General features: G+C 43.6%; 1 protein-coding gene across 2 annotated transcripts in view; it reads left to right on the top strand.

Moving 5' to 3' along the window:
* Window positions 1-13,740: 13,740 nt before the first annotated feature.
* The window catches only part of GALNT7 (polypeptide N-acetylgalactosaminyltransferase 7), a 148,024-nt gene continuing 141,099 nt past the window's right edge, over window positions 13,741-20,665 (top strand). For both annotated transcript variants that reach the window (XM_058720892.1, XM_058720893.1), the window contains exon 1: window positions 13,741-13,947. In XM_058720892.1, the coding sequence (XP_058576875.1) occupies window positions 13,822-13,947 (126 nt within the window). In that variant the 5' untranslated portion in view covers window positions 13,741-13,821. The remainder of the gene's footprint in view (window positions 13,948-20,665) is intronic.

Here is a 20,665-nt window from a genome sequence, read left to right as displayed (position 1 = left end):
TATAACATATGATTGGTCAGTTGTTTCTACACTTGACCTTAGCCAAAGGACTGAGAAGCGATGATAGGTTAGTTATTTCTAAAGGGAGGTAGACTTGGGGGGTAGGGATAATATTTTTTATTTTGCTAATTATGTATTTATTTTAATATGTATAGAAAAATTAATACCACGGGGTGCCTGGGTGGCTCAGTTGGTTAAGCGACTGACTCTTCATTTCTGCTCAGGTCATGAGATCAAGCCCCGAGTTGGGCTCGGTGCTGAGCATGGAGCCTGCTTGGGATTCTGTCTCTTTCTCCCTCCCTGCCCTTCCCCTCTGCTCTCATTCTCTCTCAAAATAAATAAATAAACATTAAAAAACTTAATACCACAACCCCATGATTTTACTCGTATCATTGCTTAGTACAAATCTAATTTTATAAAAGTATATAATTTTAATAAAAAATATTGAAGCAATAATATATATATTACTCCAGGTATGACTAAATGGTCATATATATTACTAAATGGTGTAAACAGTACCCTAGAAAGTGTGGTAATTCAGCTAATCAGTTGCCACATTTAAATAGCATCACTAAGGAAATAACTGTTCCTTAATGTTTTATTCTAAGGCTTTTCCATTTAATTATTCCATTCAGTCATACTGGTTCAATCAATGAATATGCATTAGGTATCTACTGTGTATAAGGCCTCTGATGGGTAATTTCCAGGAAGATAGAAATCTTTTAAAGACACACCATTTTCTTTCTTTTTACATTTTTTGATGTTTATTTTTAAAAGTAACACTTTCATTATTAATAATCTAGATAAGAGAGAAAAGTGTTGAGAAGATTCCCAACAATCCCACTATTCACATAGAGATCAAAATGCTAATGGGTTATTACCTTATAGTCTCATAAAAGTGAAAATCATCATTTCCCTTATTAATAGAGTTGGAACCAGAGTGCATTTACTTTTGTATCATGTTTTCCCCCCACTTAATATTCTATTGTTTCCATTTTCCCATGTTGCCAAATATTTTCTAGAGCATGGTTTGAAGGACCAAATACACCATTTACCTATTCACTTACCAATAGACATGTAGCTGAGTTCTAGCCAATAAAATCGGGCAAAAGGGATATCCACCACCCCCTAAACCTGGCTTTTATAACACCTCCTAGGCATCCTGTGTGTGCTCTTTTTACCCTAAGTTACCAGCTGGATGCAAAGAATACAGTAGAGAATGTGGATTATTTAGGAGATGATAGATTCACTGAACGGGAAGAGCCTGTATCTCCAAAGGAGATCTGCATGGAGGCAGAGTCCCTTCCTCACCCCTCAACCAACCCCCAGAGAGGAAGGGACTGTGACACGATACATTTTTATTGTCCGAAGTCCCCGAAATTTTGGAGTTGTTTTTCATAGTAATTAGCCCACCCAAATTCATTTACGTTCTTCCCCTATGTCTTGAAAACTTCCAAACTCGTGTTCCCTCTTTCTGTAGCACTTTCTCTATGGGCCTTACCTTGACCTTTTCAGTTTACTTACTCTCACTGAAGTCATTTATCTAGTGGTCAACTGGTTGCGTGAATGCACTTGATTTCACTTACTGCCACTTCTCAAATCCAAAGCAGGAGAATAGATTGCTGTGAATGATTCTGCCCAATAAAACACATTTTCTATCAAAGATTTATCTGATAAGATACCTCAGGATCTTCTTCTCCACCATCTATCTAGTTTTCTAACATGCCGTGTCAAAATGTTCGTGAAACATACAATCTTTAGGAGGTACTCCAACCAGGTCACTGATACTACACTTGACTCCTTTATTTGAGGGGATTATACTTCCCAGGATGCAACAAATTACCACCTTTGAGGGTGAATCTCTAAAGGTTTTGTTTCAGGAGTGAAATGATTGAACTTATATTTAGAACAATAATTCTAGTAGTGGTTAGAATGGCTTTAAGAAACAAGAGATTGTAAGATTGGAACATGATAAAGAAACTGCAAGGGACACTGAATCATAGCAGTGGGAACAGATAGATGCAAAAGGAAATATCAGTGATAGAGCAGTCCTGACTTGTTAATACCTGAGTCTGGAAGGAAAAAGTGAAAGAAACTATGGAAGTTGTCTTAGAAATTTCTTGTTAAAGTGTCAATGGCTAAGTCAGGAGCCTAGGGGAAATAAGATGATTTGGTGAGAAAACAAATGAATTATACTCTGGAAAGCCTGACCCATAAGTTCCAGGTAGGAAATGTCCTGTGGTCTAATGCTCAGAAAACAAGTCTGTGCTAAAAGTTCAGGTATGGCAATTATTAACATAGTTGAAATCTTGTAAATGGGTCAATCTAGGCAAATATTAAAAACTGAGGAAACGAAAAAGAACTAGAACTGAGTTCTAAATGATGCTGTCCGTTTAGATTATAGAATTTAGTGAGCAAGACAGAATGAGTGGCTGAAAGATGGAAAAAGAACCAAGAGTTCAGAAGCCAAGGGATGAGAAAAGTCAATAACAATTCTAATGTGCTGTTCAATCCATCCATTAACTTAAAATTTTTTATCTGTATTTTTTTGTTTCTGGAAATTAGATCTTTTCTCAATTTCATTTGTATTTTCAGAGCTCTTTTCATTTCTTAAAATGTATTAAATATGATTATTTTATAGTGTCCGATAATTCCAAATGCTAAATTTTTTATGTAGCATATTTTGCAGTATACTGTTTCAGCTGTGAGCAACTCATTTTCTTAGGGACCACAGGAACAGAACATTTTTTTTTTAATGTTTATTTTTGAGAGAAACAGAGAGTGTGTGAGCGGCAGAGGGGAAAAGAGAGAGAGAGAGGGAGACACAGAATCCGAAGCAGGCTCGAGGCTCCAAACTGTCAGCACAGAGCCCCACAGGTGGCCCAAACCCATGAACCACGAGATCATGACCTGGGCTGAAGTCGACCGCTTAACCAACAGAGCCACCCAGGCACCCCCAGAACATTTTTCAAAGCTTGAGGTAAAGAGGGTTCTTTCAAAAAGGAGTTATGTTTGGTTTTCAGATGCCTTATGACATGATTGGTCCGGGACCACTTTAAATTAAGTTCTTGGTTTGAGAGTTTTCTAGGTGGTCACATCCAGGTGGTGTGAATTCTGGCTGCAAACCAGCATGATGGCTCATATATAATGACTGATTTCTTAGATAGCTGGTGTGGGATGTGTGCAGAGGAAGGTTTCTCTTCAGGTGGTAAGGAGAATGAGTTAATCCCCCCTCACCTGGGGGATGAAACCCTTTGCGGATCCTAGTTTTGGGGGTACCATTAGACTCTTCATTGGTGGGTCCTGAATTTATTTTCTGTTCCTAAATCCTTTAACTCAGCACGTAAGTGATACTCAGGCACCTCAGGTTTGGACTGAGCCCTTAAGGCAAAACACCAGCTTCGGTGTTTAGCTTACCCTCTCTCCTCCATCTTGACCTTAATATTCTCTATTTTCTTGTTACCCAAGGATGCATTAGAAAGATTTAAAAAATGTTTTACCTGGCATTTTCAGTTGTTTTCATCAGATCGGTTGGTCCTGACATCTCAACTGCCATTGTTGTATGGGAGATTTTATTTCCAAACACGAGTGGTTCCACTTAAAATATACTGTATATATGAAACTCTAGAACAAATTGCCGAGTAATTGCTTACACAGCTTTTTAAAATAATGTGTACTGCCAGAGCATTTAAAGAGTTTGTTTTACAGACTATTAATTTAACTACTTGCAGAGAGTCTGGAAGCAAAACAACAAGCTCGATTATTTGGAAACATAATAGTTGAAGAATCATCAAAATATATCCATATTCTGGCCTATTTTAACCATCTCCACTGTCCTAATCCTAGTCCATACTACCGGGAAGTCCCATCCGGATTATTCAAAATAGGCTCCTTCCTTTTATCTTTCTTCCTTCCCACACTAACTCCAGAAGCCAGAGGTTGTGAGACTATTTACATGTAAATTAGATCAGCCACCCCTCCACACTGTCAATGGCTTCCATATGTCTGTAAATTAAAGCCACCGTCATTACTGGGTTCTAACAGTCACCCCTCACTTTCTCAGTTATAGCTCTCCTTCGGTCCTTGCTTTTCCCAAACCGAGAGGGAATGTTCTTCTTAAGGGCCTTTCTACTTGTTGCTCTTTTGGCCTGGGGCCATCTCCCTCAGATATCCATTTCATTTGCTGTCTCATCCCTTTAGGTCTTGTTCAGGTATTGTCTTCTCAGTGACCTTCTCAGACTCCTTAAAATTGAAACCTTCCCTCACTCCCATCCAGCATGATAAATCCTGCTTCCCTGCTTTAGTTCTCTCCCTAGCATTTATCTTCTGTGATGCTATCTAAATAGATGAGTTAATCTTGTAAACTCTTGGAACAATGCTTGGCCCATAAGTGATGCACCAGTTTATTGGATAATAATAGATAATGATTTACATATCTTGTTTATTGTCTGACTCCATGAGAACAGAGATTTCTGCTCTTATAGCTTACTGCTATATCCCATCATCTAGAATAATGCCTAGCACGATATATGCTCAAAAAAAAAAAAAAAACTTGAATAGAAATATCCACAAATATACAATAAAAGATCATAGAAAGTGATTCAATTTGTTAAAAGTCATTTTAACACAGTTTGAGAAATAGAATGACATCCTATGAGACCAAGTCCTCAAAGACCATTCTCCAAAAAGAAATGCAATTAAAATCCAAATTTCAAAACTCCTTGCAATATGCCAAAAGGTACCTTTCTCTAAATGACAGTATTTTGAGCTTCTCTGAAGATCAGCACTCCTGGCTCACATCTCCCAGGTGTGACTCCCCAAATAGTCATTTAATGTAGGACCACACGTTCAAATAAAGAGAAAATGTACTTACTCATCGTTCAGTTGTTAGAAAATAACTGTGAAGAAGATAAAGTTTCCAGGCATCAGTAAGATGCAGTGTGGCACAGTGGGGAAATAATAGGTTTGGAATTCCTAGATACCTACTCCTGGCCTAGCCCCTAATTCCTGGATCATTTAGGATAATCTTTCTGCATGTGTCTCTGTAGTCTACACAGGCTGTAGTAAGACTATAATCTGTAGTAAAATCACGTTATTTTTAGTGATGGGTTATTTGCATGCAACGTCAATTTAGCTCCTTTGAAATGTCTGAAACAGCTTTGAGGCACAGTCCATTACTTAAAACAACCCACTTATAATTAATAAAAAAAAATTCAGAATATGATGCAAAGAACTTCTTCGTTGTTCCTGCCACATGCCTTTTAGGTTGTAGTTCGCCTCAGACAAGCACAAAAATGTCCCTTCCTCCTTGGTTCCTCCCTCCTGGTCTACCCATCTTCACATCCTTCTAGAGGTCCTGTTATCCAGCTACAACCATCACGGTCAGACCAGCGAGATTCAGCAAAATGCATTGCTCAGAATCTCACATTCTTTAAGCAGAGTTGCACACACACAACCTGACAAACTAGCCTCTGTTTCTGTAATACTGATAATGTCTCAGAGCATCGTTTTGATGCAACAGGGATGGGATGAAAAGACACTATGTCAGAAGAGGGACAGAGAACCCCACCTGTCATATGTAAAATGGGAGATTCGGCTAGACTCTAATGTCTAATTTCCCTTCAAGTGCTAAAATTTGAAATTCACTGAAGAAAGACTGAAGTTCTCAGCAGAGTGTGGTTAAACGACATGAAAGAAGCCTTTAAAACTGAAATCTGTGAAAGTATCACTCCAAGTCCTATTACAGTTTGTGCATATAAACCTTGGCATCAGTGAACACACAGGTAGTTTCAAATAGCTATCAGTTTATTATCTAGGAATTAAAGTACTCATTTTGGTCAGATAAAAATGTAAAACAGTGTCCCCTCCTATCCCAGCTCCCAAAAAAAGGGCACAGCCACTCAACTCTAAAAAATGCAAAAACATTTAGCTATTATCTTCTCTTGAGATCTGTTTATTAGAAATTATTAAAACATGGGAAAGAAAAAGTATCTCCATTTCTAATCACACTATCAAGCTGTACTGAAACTCCTACTAGAGATTAGGGAAAACTAAGGCAAAGATTTTCAAAGCTGAGGGGACGTGGGGGCAGTGTGTAGCAAGAAGGGAGCTTCAGTTCCTAAGATCTGTATTTTTAGTGACAGAACTACCTGGCATATTTTTAATTAGTTATAAGTAAGATTAGGTTATTTTTAGTGATGGACTATATCCAGAAGCTTTTTTCAGACATCTCAGAGGAGGTAAGCAGAGTTGCACACACACAAAAAGATTTTTAGACTACAGAGAGATTATGCAGAGACATCACCGTGAGTGATCCAGGAATTGGAGGCGAGACAAGACTACGGATCCAGTAATTAATTCCAAACTTTGTATTTCCTCACTGTGCCATACTGCATCTTGCTAGTGTCTGGAAATTTCGCCTTTTCCTCAGTTATTTAACAACTGAACAATGAACAAGTACATTTTCTCTTTATGTACCTACATGCAATATCTCTTCTATTACTCAACGCGTCCAGACTTCTCTATGCCTACAACCCAGAGTGAGCATGTGAAATACACTTTCACCCATTTGCTCTCACATTCTGAGCATCTCTTGGGTGCTGGGCACCGTGAACATCTAGGACTACAACAACCCATGGAAAGAACATGGCCCTTGTCCTTAAGAAACTTGGTCTAATGGGGGTGACAGACCACTGAAAGAGCAATTACAAGAAGAGCTCTATGTGCCAGGACGGAAGATGTACTGCGTGCTCTGAGAGCACGAAGCAGGGGCCCCTAATCTCGCAAAGGGTGGGTGGGGTCTGAAGAGAACCATCAGGAGGTTTCCGAAAGAACTGATACATAAACTGAATTGAAGATGTACTGCGTGCTCTGAGACCACGAAGCAGGGGCCCCTAATCTCGCAAAGGGTGGGTGGGGTCTGAAGAGAACCATCAGGAGGTTTCCGAAAGAACTGATACATAAATTGAATTGAAGGGATGATCAGAAGTTTGGCAGGAAGGAGTCGGTGCTGAAAAGAGTGCTCCAGGTAAGGGAATAACACGCGCGAAGGCCTAGACGTGAGAGAGAACTTGGCCTGTTCCAGAAATGGGGAGAAGGTCAATGTAGCTATAGTTTAAGTTGGAAACGCAGAGGTCATTGTCCGGCCACGAGGCTGTGGGGGTAAGTAGAGGCAAGCTCACAAAGGTCTGTGTAATAAGTTGAGAAATCTGGGTTTCATACTACAAGCAGTGGTAAGCTGCTGAACAGGTTCCACACAAGAGAAGTAAGAGATAAAATTTGTTTCAATCACCTCTTAAATAAATGGTTAAAATCGGAAGAGCACTTCTGAATTACGGGAGTCCAAAAACAGTGCTGAATTATGAGGAGTCTGCTAGTGTCAAATCTAAGAGGGCTTCTAAATAAGCGTTTTTGCCTTCAAAATAGAAACAGTAATCCATGTCAGAAAAAAAATGTCTAAAGGCAGAATTTTACTTTGCTGTATTCACACTAGATTGAAATAAATAAATAGATTTACAAGTTTCAACCATGCATTAACATTACAGGACAGTCTTAGAATTTCAATATTGAAAGGAGTTAAAGATCATCCAGTCCAACTCCTTTATTTTATAGTTGGACACAGTACACAGACTATTTCTCTGCGAGATAATCAGAAATAAGTAATTATTTAAGATCTGGATTCCTTTTGAAAGATTTCAGCATCTCATAATGAAAACCATATAACTGAGTCGCTACAAATAATAAATGAAAAAAACTACTATTCTGACCCAGATACTTGATTCCCAGTGGCTTCTGTTTTGAGGTCTCTGTCTCTTGCCTTCAGATCTTTCATTTTGGAGGAAGACAGCTGCCACGTCATAAGCAGTCTTGTGGAGAGGCCCTTGTGATGAGGAACTAAAGTTTCCCACCAATAGCCAGTGAGGAAGTGAGACCTGCCTGTTGGCTTTTTGTTTTTGTTTTTTATTTATTTTTGAGAGAGAGAGAGAGAGAGAGAGAGAGAAAGAATAAGTGGGGGAGGGCAGAGAGAGAGGGAGACATAGAATCTGAAGTAAGCTCCAGGCTCTGTGTTGTCAGCACAGAGCCCGATGCAGGGCTTGAACCCACGAACCATGAGATCATCACCTAAGCTGAAGTCCAACACTCAGCAACTGAGTCACCCAGCCTCCCCTCAATTGTCTATAATTCTGAGTTACATTTATAAGCCAATTAAACTTTCCTCTTTTTTAATTTTAACATTTATTCATTTTTGAGAGACAGAGACAGAGTGTGAGCTGGGGGAGACGCAGAGAGAGAGAGACAGAATCTGACGCAGGCTCCACACTCGATGCAGGGCTCGAACCCACGACCCCTGAGATCATGCCCTGAGCTGAAGTCAAACGCTTAACCGACCAAGCCACGCAGGGCCTCTGCCTGTTGGCTTTGTGAGTGAACCTAGAAGCAGAGCCTCCAAGCCCAGTTGAACCATGCGATGACTGTAGCCCCAGCTGGTTGCCTGGCAACAACCTCGTGAGGGACCCTCAGCCAGAACCACCCAGCTAAACCACTCCGGCTTTCCTGACCCTCAGCAACTGTGAAACAACAAAAGTTTGTTATTTTAAAGTGCTAAATTTGGGGGTAGTTCTTTACGAGGTAAGACATAGCTAATGGACAGGGCACAAATTAATATATTCTTAACAAACTAAAATTATCAGCACGTTAAAAATACCTAAATAGTAATTCTTTTCTAAAAGATAAAATACATTCTTGGGGTGCGTGGGTGGCTCAGTCGGTTGAACTTCCAACTTCAGCTCAGGTCATGATCTCACAGCTTGTCAGTTTGAGCCCCACGTTGGGCTCTGTGCTGACAGCTCAGAGCGGGAGCCTGCTTCTGATTCTGTGTCTCCCTCTGTCTCTGCCCCTCCCCGCTCATATTCTCTCTCTCTCTCTCTCTCTCTCTCTCTCTCTCTCTCTCTCTCTCTCTCTCTGTCAAAAATAAATAAAACATTAAAATTTTTTTTTAAAAAAAGATAAAACACATTCTTGACTTAAAAGTACTATCACTGGTGTTCATCTTTGAAAAGAGGTGATTAGATTGTTTACAGAGTAGATAATAGGAGATTTAACCAGTAATTTATAGGTCACTGATTCTAATTTAACCTAAATTATTGGCAGCCAGACAAAGTGAAAATTGAAATTTGGTTGCAGATGGTAATTGCCCATGGCTACATGTTGCCATTTCAATACAACTTAATTTCTTTCTTTTTTGGGAGGGTTGGGGGGGTGGGGATCTTAGTAGATACAAAAATCTCTATTTAAATTAACTACCCCTTTCCTTTTGTCCTGAGTGGCCCTAGTAGGATGCGGATTAAAGGGGAAACATCAGTCTACCAGCTGCTGCTGTTGACAACATGCAAAGTAATCAGTTTTCTAATTAAATAAAACCTCTAAAGTTTTACCTTCAGAAGGAGAACCTCCAGCTAAGGAGGAAGAGCAGGTAACATAACCCTGACTCCTCATCTACCTTTATTCTTCACTTCATATTCTCAATCCAATTATTCATTCAGCATTTCATCAGAAAATATTTACTAAACCCTTTCTGCACACTAGACACAGGAATATAATGATGAATTAGATAGACATCTATCTATCTATCTAGACATCCACCCTCATGTACCTTTTAATCTGGGAGTGGAGAAAGAAATTAAGCAATTACAATGTAGCGGTCATTCACAACGAAGGAAAAGTGCAGGGTGCAGCCGGAGCACCTAGTAGGGTATCTATCCCAGTACATCGGTTAGAGAGGGACATGGGGAGTGGGGACGGATGTGGGAGGGAGCGGGGGAAAGCCTTCTATTAAGGTGTCATTTCAGGGGAACTCCTGAACAAAGGCCTGAAGGCAAGGAGTTCAAGACACATTTAGAGACTCAGGTTCAGCTTGATTGCAGCATGAAACAGGTGTGGTGAGGGCCCCGGAGGTGCACTGCACCTTTAAACTGTAGCCCAAGAATGGACACAATTCCTTCTGGTGGGTTCTCCTTTAAAAGAGCAGACACCAGGAAGAATTTTTTAAAAAATGAACAAATCTTTAGGCCCTGACCTTTTGCATCCTGTCTGAAAACACTTATTTATATGCTAGTACAGCTTGGTGAGGAGTATGCATGTAGTGGCAAGAATTTCAAGGTTAGAAAGATCTGCTTTGAACCCCAGATTGAGACCAGTAATACCAGCCACACTCAAGGGTGTGCAAAGGTTAAATGAAGCATCTTGCACACATTGGGTATTCACAAAAATTCTCTTCCCTCCCCTTACCGTGCTTCTGAGCCCTCTCTGCTGGCCTCCTAGCCAAAGGTACCATGTCCGGGCCTACCACCTGACTGAGAACAATGGTGTCTTGGCCATCTTTTATGTCCCTCTGGTGCAGTTCCAATCTCTACCCTCTTCCTCAGTGAACCCGGATTAGACAACCCAGGAGTATTCCAGCATAAAAACCCTTGTCATACAACTACTATAGCATTCATTAAAAAAAAAAAAAAAAAAAAAAAAATTATGCCCATATACAACTGAGACTTGTTCTATCCCACTATCCTTACATTGTATATCTTTATATTTTATTGCATATGTACTTGACCTCCATTATTCCTTTTAATAATATTGTGAAGTATTATAATCACTGCTAGGCAGATAGGAGTCCTAGGTTCAGAGAGGTTAAGTGACTAACCTTGACATAAGCTTTGAATGTAGCTCATTTTTTTTTAAGTTTATTTATTTATTTTGAGAGAGACAGAGACAGCACGAGTAGGGGAGGGGCAGAGAGATAGGGAGAGAGAATCCCAAGCAGGCTCCGCACCGTCAGTCAGCGCACAGCCCGATGTGGGGCTTAAACTCACGAAACCGTGAGATCATGACCTGAGCCAAAACCAAGAGTTGGACACTTACCCGACTGAGCCACCCAGGCGCCCCATGAACGTAGCTCATGTTCTAAACAGAGTTGTGTCAACTCTACAGAGGCTACCTCCCAGCAAATGTTGCGGTGGGTGTATATGTATGTATATATATACATACATATATATATATATATATATGTATGTATATATATATATACACACTCACACACATTTATTTATTTTTGAGAAAGAGAGAGAGTGGGAGAGGGGCAGAGAGACAGGGTGGGAGACTGAATCCCAAGCAGGCTCTACACTGTCAGCGCACAGAGCCTGATGCAGAGTTCAACTTCACGAGAACCACGAGATGGTGACCTGAGCTGAAATCAAGAGTTGGACACTTAACCGACTGAGCCATCCAGACACCCCAGTGTGCATATATTTTAAGGTATACTTTTAGTTTCTTTTAAACATTGCTAGGACTCAGAGAAACATGGGCTTTTACAACTATATATCCACTTGTCGATTTCTAACTTTACGTCCTTTCACAGAAATTTTAAGTTCTCTATGTGCAAAAGTAACAGGGGATTGCAGGGTCTTCTCTGAATGCTATTTTGACCCAAGAATCATTCCCTTTACTTTAGTGAGTAATAAGTACCACTTTCAATTTGCCTATCTGCCAAGCTATGCTCATAACAGTAAAAATGAAACTTCCTAGTTTGGTAATAATAATAAACTGTCTCCTCGGACTGTGAAAATGAGAGCACAAATGAAAGGTTTAACTACTGCTGGTGGACTACAGCTGCTGATTTCAAATGGAATTATTCTCTCATGTGATCAGAATGAGATCCCTTGAAGGTCACCTGTTCTAAGCCCAGTCTCTGTCTAGGGAACTGTCCACTTTGCAAAAGGAGTCCCTCCTCCCTTCTGAGTAGCTCACGTTGGGTCCACAATTGATCCTATTCAAACCTACATAAATCTTCCCCCAAGCACCTCTTTCTTTCACTGTTTCTCCAAAGGTGATGCACAGCTTATCTGGATCAGAATCACCTGAGTCCTTATTAACAGGCAATTTCTGGGTTGCAACATTGACCTGAATTGACCCAGCAGCGGGCGTTAGCTTTTTATATTACCCAACAGGTTCATACTTAATCAATTAAATATCCAGGTCTTTTTCACCAAAAAAAAAAAAAAAAAAAAAAGTCTTCAGCAAAATCTCCCTCATCTTACATTAAAAGCAACTGGTTTTTAACTTAAGTGGTTGATAAAAATGCTGAGTCAGATGGGGATGTGTGGTCAACACTTGATCTGCCTCTTCCAGGTGGTCTGTATATTAGGCTTATACTCCAACTGTGTACAAGGATTCAGCCAGACGAGAATATACCTAACTCTGTTGTAACCCATTCTACATTTCCCCATTTTGTTCTCAAGGATATCACTTCAGATAGTTTGTGGAAATTCCGAAATTATGGCATCCACGAAATTCCCCAATATACTAGGTAGTGTAACCCAAATTACCGAAGCACATAAAGTTAGTTTGTTACAAATCTTTATCTGGATGATTCAAATTCTCTACTTCATTTAAAAAATTTAAATAACCAGGTTTTCCTTTTCTTAAAGTCCTTCTGATATGAGTCAACATTAGGGAAAAGGATCAACTTTTACCATCCTACATATTAGGATAAAATATTAAACATTCTGCTCAACTTAAATAAGGCAGTTTAAGATACAGCACACTGATAATGTAATCACATGCACTTGGCAATAAAGCGATTGGCATCTTTATTGGAAGATGTGGGCACAGAATTATTCCCTCAGCGTGAAGCATTTGGCTAAACATTTGTCAATATCCTTTCCTGTATAATTTACGAAGAGGGGTTGAAAAACAGAAATCAAGGAACCTCCATCAAGTGGCAAAAATCAGGTCTGAGGGAGGCAACGAGGGTAGAGCATTGTTTAAAAAAACCCCAAATCCTCTGCCTCAGAATACAAACAGCCCAGGAACCAGGTTGATATCTATTAGCACGAGATTGGCTTTCTTCCAATTAGCTCAAGACAAAGTGAAATATTGGCTTTCCAAGTGAGTCCCTCCAGTCCAGTGATATTTGCACATCACACTTGGGCCTTTCGGTTACAAATCCACCTCCTTAAGGAGTCGTGTGAAAAAGCAAGAACAATCAATAAGAAAAAAACCCTCCCAGCAATAAATCAGCCACGTGGAGCTGCTGCTGCGGCAGCGGTAGCCCTGACTTCCTGGTTGCTTCCTGCAAGCCTTGCGGCTGGGGTCTCCGGGTAGTGGGTGTAAGAAAAGGAGGGGCAGCCGAGAGCGGCTCCCGGTCCTCTGGGCGTAGAGGGCTGGGTGGCGGCGGGGTGGGGGATCCTGGAGGGCACGGGTGGTAAGGACAGAGTTATGGCCCATAATTAAACCAAAAGTTTGGGAATCTGGAAGCTTTAAGAGCTGAGCAGTGGGGCAAAGGCTAAGGACCAGACCTGGGGAAAGTGTAAGTTAGTTCTAGGGTAACAGGGAATTGTGAAGGGGGTTCTTGGGCACAGTGGTGAGAGAAGAAGGGGACTGCGGACCGGGAAGGGGGTAGGTACACAGAAAGCAAGCTTCGAAGAGCGAGGAGCGAGGAGCGAGGCACAAGGGTCGGTTGGAGCTCTGCGGAGGCCGCCGGAGGGAGGCGGGGGGAGCGGCGGCGGCGGCGGCGGCGGAGCGCGGTCCGAGCCGGCGAGCCGCGGGGAGGGGGCGGAGGGAAGAGCCCGGGGGAAGAGCCCGGGGGAAGGTAGAGCCAAGGGGAGTTCCGGATCTGGAGCTGGAAAGGGCAGGCAGCGGAGAGGGCGGCAGCCGAAGCGGTAGGGGTGGGGGAGGGAGGAGGTGGAGAGCCGGAGGAGGGGGAAGGAGGGAGGGGAGAGCTGTGGCGGCGGCTGCGCCGGGCTCTGTGTCTCTCGCCGGCGGAGGAAGATGAGGCTGAAGATTGGGTTCATCTTACGCAGTTTACTGGTGGTGGGAAGCTTTCTGGGGCTAGTAGTCCTCTGGTCTTCCCTGTCCCCGCGGCCGGACGACCCAAGCCCGCTGAGCAGGATGAGGGTGAGTGACCCGCCCGCCCCCTCCGGCGGCGGCGACCTGCAACTTGTTTTGTTTGCGCGCGCGCGTGGCGGGAGCAGGGGCGGCAGGGTCGGGGCGCGGCGTTGCGCTGCAGCTCCGCAGGTGGTGCTGGCGCAGCGCGGGCCGATCTGGGGCGCCGAGCCCCGCGCACCGGGTCCCCCGCTACCAGCCGCCGGCCCGCCCCCTCGCCGCCCCTTCCTCCCGCGCTTCCCCGCCCCGGGGCTCCGCTGGCCGCGGCCGCGCTCCACGCCGGGACTGCGGGGCGGAGCGGGAGGAGAGCGGGGGCCGCGGCCGCCCGACCCCCGACCCCCGACTCCTCAGTGCGGGGACCGCCGCGGTCGCGGCCGGGGGACGCCAGGTTGGTCCAGGCTGCGGCCTGTGGCGCGTGCAGGCCCGAAGGAGGCGAGATGCTGCCGCTACCATCACCGCCGTTCGGGACCAGGCCCCTCGGTGTAGTCTTCCCTCCCGCCACCGCCCGTCCGGGATGCTCGCAGCCCCGGGCTCCCCCGGCCCGCCTGCCTGCCGGGAGTGGGAGGGAGATGGCGCCCCGCCTCCGGCTCGTACGGAGAGCGCCGCCTCCCCCTCCCAACTCCGGTCGCGGGGAGACGGGGTGCGATGTGCGGCGGAGGCCTCGCCCTGGACCGGCCCTTCCTCTCGCTTCCCCGGCGAGGGGAGGGACGGTTGGCCCCGGGTGGCTGAGGGGCGTCCCCGGCGGCTCGGGGGCCCCTCCACCGCGGTCCACGCCGCGCGGGGGAAGTCCCTTCTTCCCGAGCGGCGCTGCCCTCCCGCTCGCTCGCTCCCGGCGGCTCTGTCCGCGGGACGTGGGGCCGGTTCCTCTTCCCAGGCGGTGGCAGGGCTGCTCGGGCCGGAAAACTAACTTGTGCCGGCGCCCCGCCGCTTGGCGTTGGCTGCCTGCTCGCCCAGCCCGACGCCGAGGGGCGCCGCGGCGCGAAGCTCCCGGCTTCTCCGCTGGGACGCATTTGTCTGCCGCCCAAGGCGCGAGTGTTAGCTTTGACACTCCCTTGCTTTTGAGGGTTTAGTCAGGCGCCTCGGAACGTTAGTTACCGCGAGCCGCGCCGGGAAGGGGCCGCGGCGACTGCGGCTTCGCCGACCCAGCTGGTTGGCTGCGTACCGGCCTCGGCCCCCGGCCTGATCCGCTCCCAGAAGAGAACCCGTCGCACCCCTCCCCTTCCTCATCCCGGAGCCCGGAGAGCCCCCTGGGCCAGCTGCCCTTGGCGGGGTGAGACAGGGCGTGAAGTGAAGAGTTCAGGGCCACTGAAGCGGCCCAAGGGCCTTGGGAGGAGTTGTGCTCTGTAGTAAATAGTACCTACTTGCGTCTGTGTGTTCTCCTTTATTAACTTAGCACTAACAGCATCAGGAAGTTGGGTGAGAAGGCTCTCTTTCAAGAATAAGAATGCTAGGAAGAGATTTCCATATCAGTTTCACCCTATATGATGAAATTAGATTTACCCTTTTATGTTTTAGTATTTTTTAGACTTCACTGCCTTGGAATCTCTTTATGGTATCTAGAGTGGATGCCTATCTGTATCATCTAAGTTAATGATAATGCAAAGTACCAAGTTTCCCTCTTCATTGTCTTTGTGGTTTCAAGCCTCTCGGATCTCATGGACCCATGGTGACCTCTTTGATTTTGCTTTCAAAATGATTGATAAAAGATAACAATATTGCAATGGAGAGTAATTTACGTCACCAAATGACCTTTTTTCCAGAGAGCTGGAAAGGCTAAAGCCCCATTTTCTGGGAGAGAAACTGAGGAAAGTTTGACAAAACTTGCCATATTCAGAATGTCTTGCAGTTCAAATGACAAGTCTTTTAAAGAGGCGGTGGAGGATCTGTACCAAAGCCTATCTCTTTTGAAATACCTTATTATAGTGGATATATAATAAGTGCCCAGCCACGATGCTAATCGCTCAGTAGCAGGTGGTGATACCTGATTTTTGGTCCAACTTGATAGTTTGTCATTGGGTCCATCGTAATTTCTATCATTTGCCAAAGACCGAAGCTAGCTTATTAAGACTTTTAAATGTAATTAACATTGAAAAGAATGATCACGTATCAGGAAAGCCAAACCATTTTATTAATTTTACAGACAAACGTTAACTAAGCAATTTAAGGCATAGCTTATAAATCATTAAGAGCATAAACAAGGGACTTTTGCCTCCTTTTACTAAGAACTGTCCTAAGAACTTCTGAGATCTAGCTCTAGAAGAACGTTTCTTTTGGGGAAGATTCTGACAAGTACTCAGATTTTGACTCCCTCCCTTCCCCCTTCTGTTTCTTTTCCTTTGATTATGATTGCAGACATCTCCACCCACTGTGAGACACCTGCCTCTCCTTTAATGCTGATCCACATGTGGGCTTTTTGGATCCCTATAAATCCCTGTAAATGGCTTGAAATAGGCTAGAGCAATCTACCAAATAAAGGTTCTGCCTCTACTCTGGCAAGCTTGTTCTCATGGCTCCACCCTGTGCCACTTTTTGTCTTGTACTTTCAATGTTCTAGGCAACAAAGTCTGTAGCAACCTGGTCTTTTTTCTTTTTTTTCTTTTCTTTTTCAACCTGGACTACTTCTTTATATCTGTCCAGCGGATGAGGTCATTATTGCAAAACATATTACCCACGGTCAGGATGAGAGACCCATTTCTTTTTTTTTTTTCTTTTTTCTTTTTTTTAATATATATATGTTTTACTGTTTATTTACTTTTGAGAGACTGTGAGTGGGCGAGAGGTGCAGAGAGGGAGACACAGAATCTGAAGCAGGCTCCAGGCTCTGCGCTGTCGGCACAGAGCCCGACGTAGGGCGCAAACTCACGGACGGTGAGATCATGACCTGAGCTGACGTCAGTCTCTCCACCGACTGAGCCACCCATGTGCCTGGAGAAACACATTTCTTATTTCCTTCCTATCTCTAGGCCTTTTGCCGTTTCTCTGAGGTGAATGACGTGAAAGGTAATCTTACTGTTCAAATTGTACTCTGTTGTGTTTGACTTGATTTATTTAACATTTTTGAGTGCCTACTATGTAGTAATGCTAGTTGTTGAGGAAATATGCCTTACCCCAAGCTCCTAGATTTTACAGCTTTGTGGGGAAATAAAAAACACATTAATAAGACTACACAAATCTGCAAATAAAAATTAATACTACATGCTGTGAAGAAAAGCCATAGGGGATAAGAAAACAGGAACTTGATCATAAAAGTCTTACCTGAAGAAATGACTTTTGAGTTGAAATCTGAAGATTTGAACAGATAGTTGTTGATCTGATGTGCGAGGAGGGCATTCCTGAGAGGGAGAAGTATGTGCAAAGATCCTGAGGTAGGAGAAAGTATGGTGAACTGAGGGCCTGGAAGAAGACCAATATCATTAGAACACAGAGAGTAAGAGGGAGAGGTGGAGTGAGCATGCAAAGGTAGTATGGGTCTTGTAGACACGCTAAAGATTAGGCCTTTAGAGCCACAGGAAGCGATTGCAGGATTTTTAAGTAGGGGAGATGTGATCAGATTTGTGTTTTGGAAAGATCATTTTGGCTGCCTGCAGGAAGTAGGAATTGATTTACAGCCAAAGCAGATAGTAGGAGCCCTGTTGGAGGTTATAATAGTTCAGGTGGGACATGATACTGCTTGGCTTGGCCGGGTGACAGTGGAAGTGGAGAATTGATTCAAGAACTATTAAAGATGCAAAGGTGTCAGGACTAGGTGATTGGTTGTGGGAGGGGAGGAGAAGGTGTCAGGAGGTTTAGGATGATGGATTAGTTGCTGCACTGAAAGTTCTGAGGACAAGCACTCCTACATTTTTGTTATATTTTACGGTGGGAAGGCTTGCTTTTTTTAGGCTTTGTCTTCTGGATAGTTTCAGGTCAGCATTTATTAAGGCCATCTGTTTAGTACTTGCAAAGTGCAGAGCATTCCTTTAATTAAATTATAGTATCTCCAGACCCCATATCCCAGGTTTTAGCCGGGAGTGTTTCAAGTTGAATCCTAAGCCTCTGACAGTAAAGGTTTGTAATGGAAATATTGAGAGATCTTCAGTGGTTTGGTTATAGCAAATTCGGCGCTGATGAGAAGCTGCAGGTGTACTGATGATTCTATGTACTGCATAGTGGGGCTAATTCAGGAATCATCTCTGGGCTGAGAGGTTTTAGGTGATAAGCAAGCTAAGACCCTTTGAAAGGAGTATTGCTTGAATGAGGAGGAGTGACCGAATTCGTTACCCAGTCACAGTCAAGTTCTACCTTACCAGACCCTTTATCTCCATGGTGATTTGTTGCAACCTGAAAGAGTGCCCTTGACCTTAAGATTTTATTCCAAATGAAAGCTCCATTTATGTTATTAGGAATGGAGCTGTCACTTGGGAGAAGTGTAGCGTCTTAAGTGGTCACTGTTGTCTCACTTCCCCAGTGGAAATGCCTCAGAATTGGTTTTTGTTCTGTTTTGCTGTCCTGCATCCGCACCTGCAGTGAAAACTCCCACATTGCCAAGATCAAGCAATCTGAGGTTTATAGATCTCCTGAAATTCATGCAGACTTTTATGTACATGTGCTTTCTTCTGTGTGGAGAATCAGAAGCATTCACATATCCCTGCGAACCACTGACGAGTCCCTTCAAGGCAGGATTTATGTTTCTTGGGGTAGCTCATTCCATGAGTATCTCCCCCACCTACCAAGGTGCTGAAGCATTCATTTATGTCTCCCCCTTTAGGTCTGGACATCCTAGAAATGCACAAATTCCTAAGCATTCTAAATCTGTGGATTTTGTGGAAGTGTTGCCCACCCAGTGGTCAAAGGTCAGGCATCAATCCTGTTAACTACCACAATCTTCACCTCCCTTCCAGGAAGACCCCATTGGAGAATACCAAGAATACCTCAAATAAAAGTCTCTGCTGTAAAGGGATCTCATTCTAGTTAAAGAAAAAGGTGCAGTACTCTCAGAGCCTGGTTTCTCTCCTTTCTTCCTTAATCCAGTAGCCATATAAGGAAACACTAAGAGGGTTGTCACAGAATATGTTTTGTTAATAGCCAGATCAGTAGGTGGAGAAGGTGGAGAATAGTCATCCAGGGAGTGCACAATTATTAGAAAGGGAAGAATGAGAACTGTTAAATAGTGGTTGAATTTGGATAACTATTCTGTGACTGAGACTGGCTGCATGGAATGGGAGATAAGCTGTAGGCTATGATTTGGTTTTAGTATAAGCTGTGTTAGATCAGCGATCACAAATTGGAGACAGAAGGAGAAAGAAAATAATGCAACGTGAAAAATCAGAACTCTGAGCTCGGACCATTTGTTAACAGAATATTTGTAAATTCTAACTCGAGTTAGAAGAACAGCAAGATTTGAGTGGCTCTTGAATGGAGGAAAATGATTGTGATTACTTGACTTCCACCTAGATCATTGTCTTTGTTCGTGTTTTGAATTCTGACTTTTCATCCCTGAAGAATGAATGTACAATCTGGCAGAAGGAGAGAAGTGGTTAAATTAAGAATTCAGAGTTTCTAGGATAAAAAGGACATAGCTTGAGTCTATGGAAGGAATGATTTGATAGTTGGATTTTCTATGGTGGAAGAGGGGGGATGGGCGAGAGGGTGAAATACGTATTAACGATGTGGACAGAATCCTTTAAGAATTAGGATATATATATATTTTTTTATTTTTATTTTTTTTAGCATTTATTTATTTATTGAGAGACAGAGCATGAGAGGGAGAGGGACAGAGAGGGAGACACAGAACTTGTAGTAGGCGCTAGGCTCTGAGCTGTCAGCACAGAGCCTGATGCGGGGCCCGAACCCACCAACTGTGAGAGCATGACCTGAGCTGAAGTTGGAGGCTTAACCGACTGAGCCACCCAGGCGCCCCTAGGAGATGCCACGTATTTATTGTTTACTAAATGCCATCCGTGGCTCTAGACGTTAGAGATGCTATACGGTACAGTGGAGAGGGTAAAATGTATTGACATAATAAAGATGCTCCTCAGGTCTTGACCTAATAACCACACAGTAGGTGTGTTCGTAATAATTGCAGTTTTCTTTTGATATATAAGGCTGGTTAATCTATAAGCCTTTTTACAGAGGCTCCCAACTTCCAACCATCCATTTGCTCAAAATAATGTGTTGAGGGCTTTCCACAAGGCACTGGGCTGGGCAGCGGAGATGGAGAAATGACAAAAGGACACAGACTCAGAGCTCTTCTCATAAGTGAGATCATCTGTGTGAATATGTAACAGTCATAAAAAGGAAGTTCTCGCCCGGTTGTGGGAGGCGGGTGTTCAGAGGCAAGAAGCAGGAGCATGGCATTGGGCTAGACCTGGGTGGCGGTGGGATTTGGGGGAGAGACGCAGGGAAGAACATTGTATACTGAAAGAATATGGTGAGACCAGAAGAAAAGTCTGGTTTTTACTGGAGAAAAGCGATGGAAGGTAAGATTGGGAAAGTAAGTTCGGGCCACATTTTGAAGGTAGGCCAAGGAACAGGGTTGGGGTGTCATTAATTCAGCACTTAGAGGAGCTTTTTGGAAAGCTTGGAGTTGAGGGGGTGGTGACATCCATTTACTTACCAACTCTCAAGTATTTCAAATATTTATTGCTTGTCTACTAAGTACCATCTATTGCTCGAGGCATTGGAGATACCATTGAGCAGCAAGTAATAATAGCAGTGATAATAGATAACATACCTTGAATCCTTTGTGCCA

Source organism: Neofelis nebulosa, chromosome 3 (genome assembly GCF_028018385.1).
Source record: "Neofelis nebulosa isolate mNeoNeb1 chromosome 3, mNeoNeb1.pri, whole genome shotgun sequence".
NCBI lineage: Eukaryota > Metazoa > Chordata > Mammalia > Carnivora > Felidae > Neofelis > Neofelis nebulosa.
Note: the sequence above shows the minus strand (reverse complement) of the source record. Positions and strands in the feature narration are given on the sequence as shown.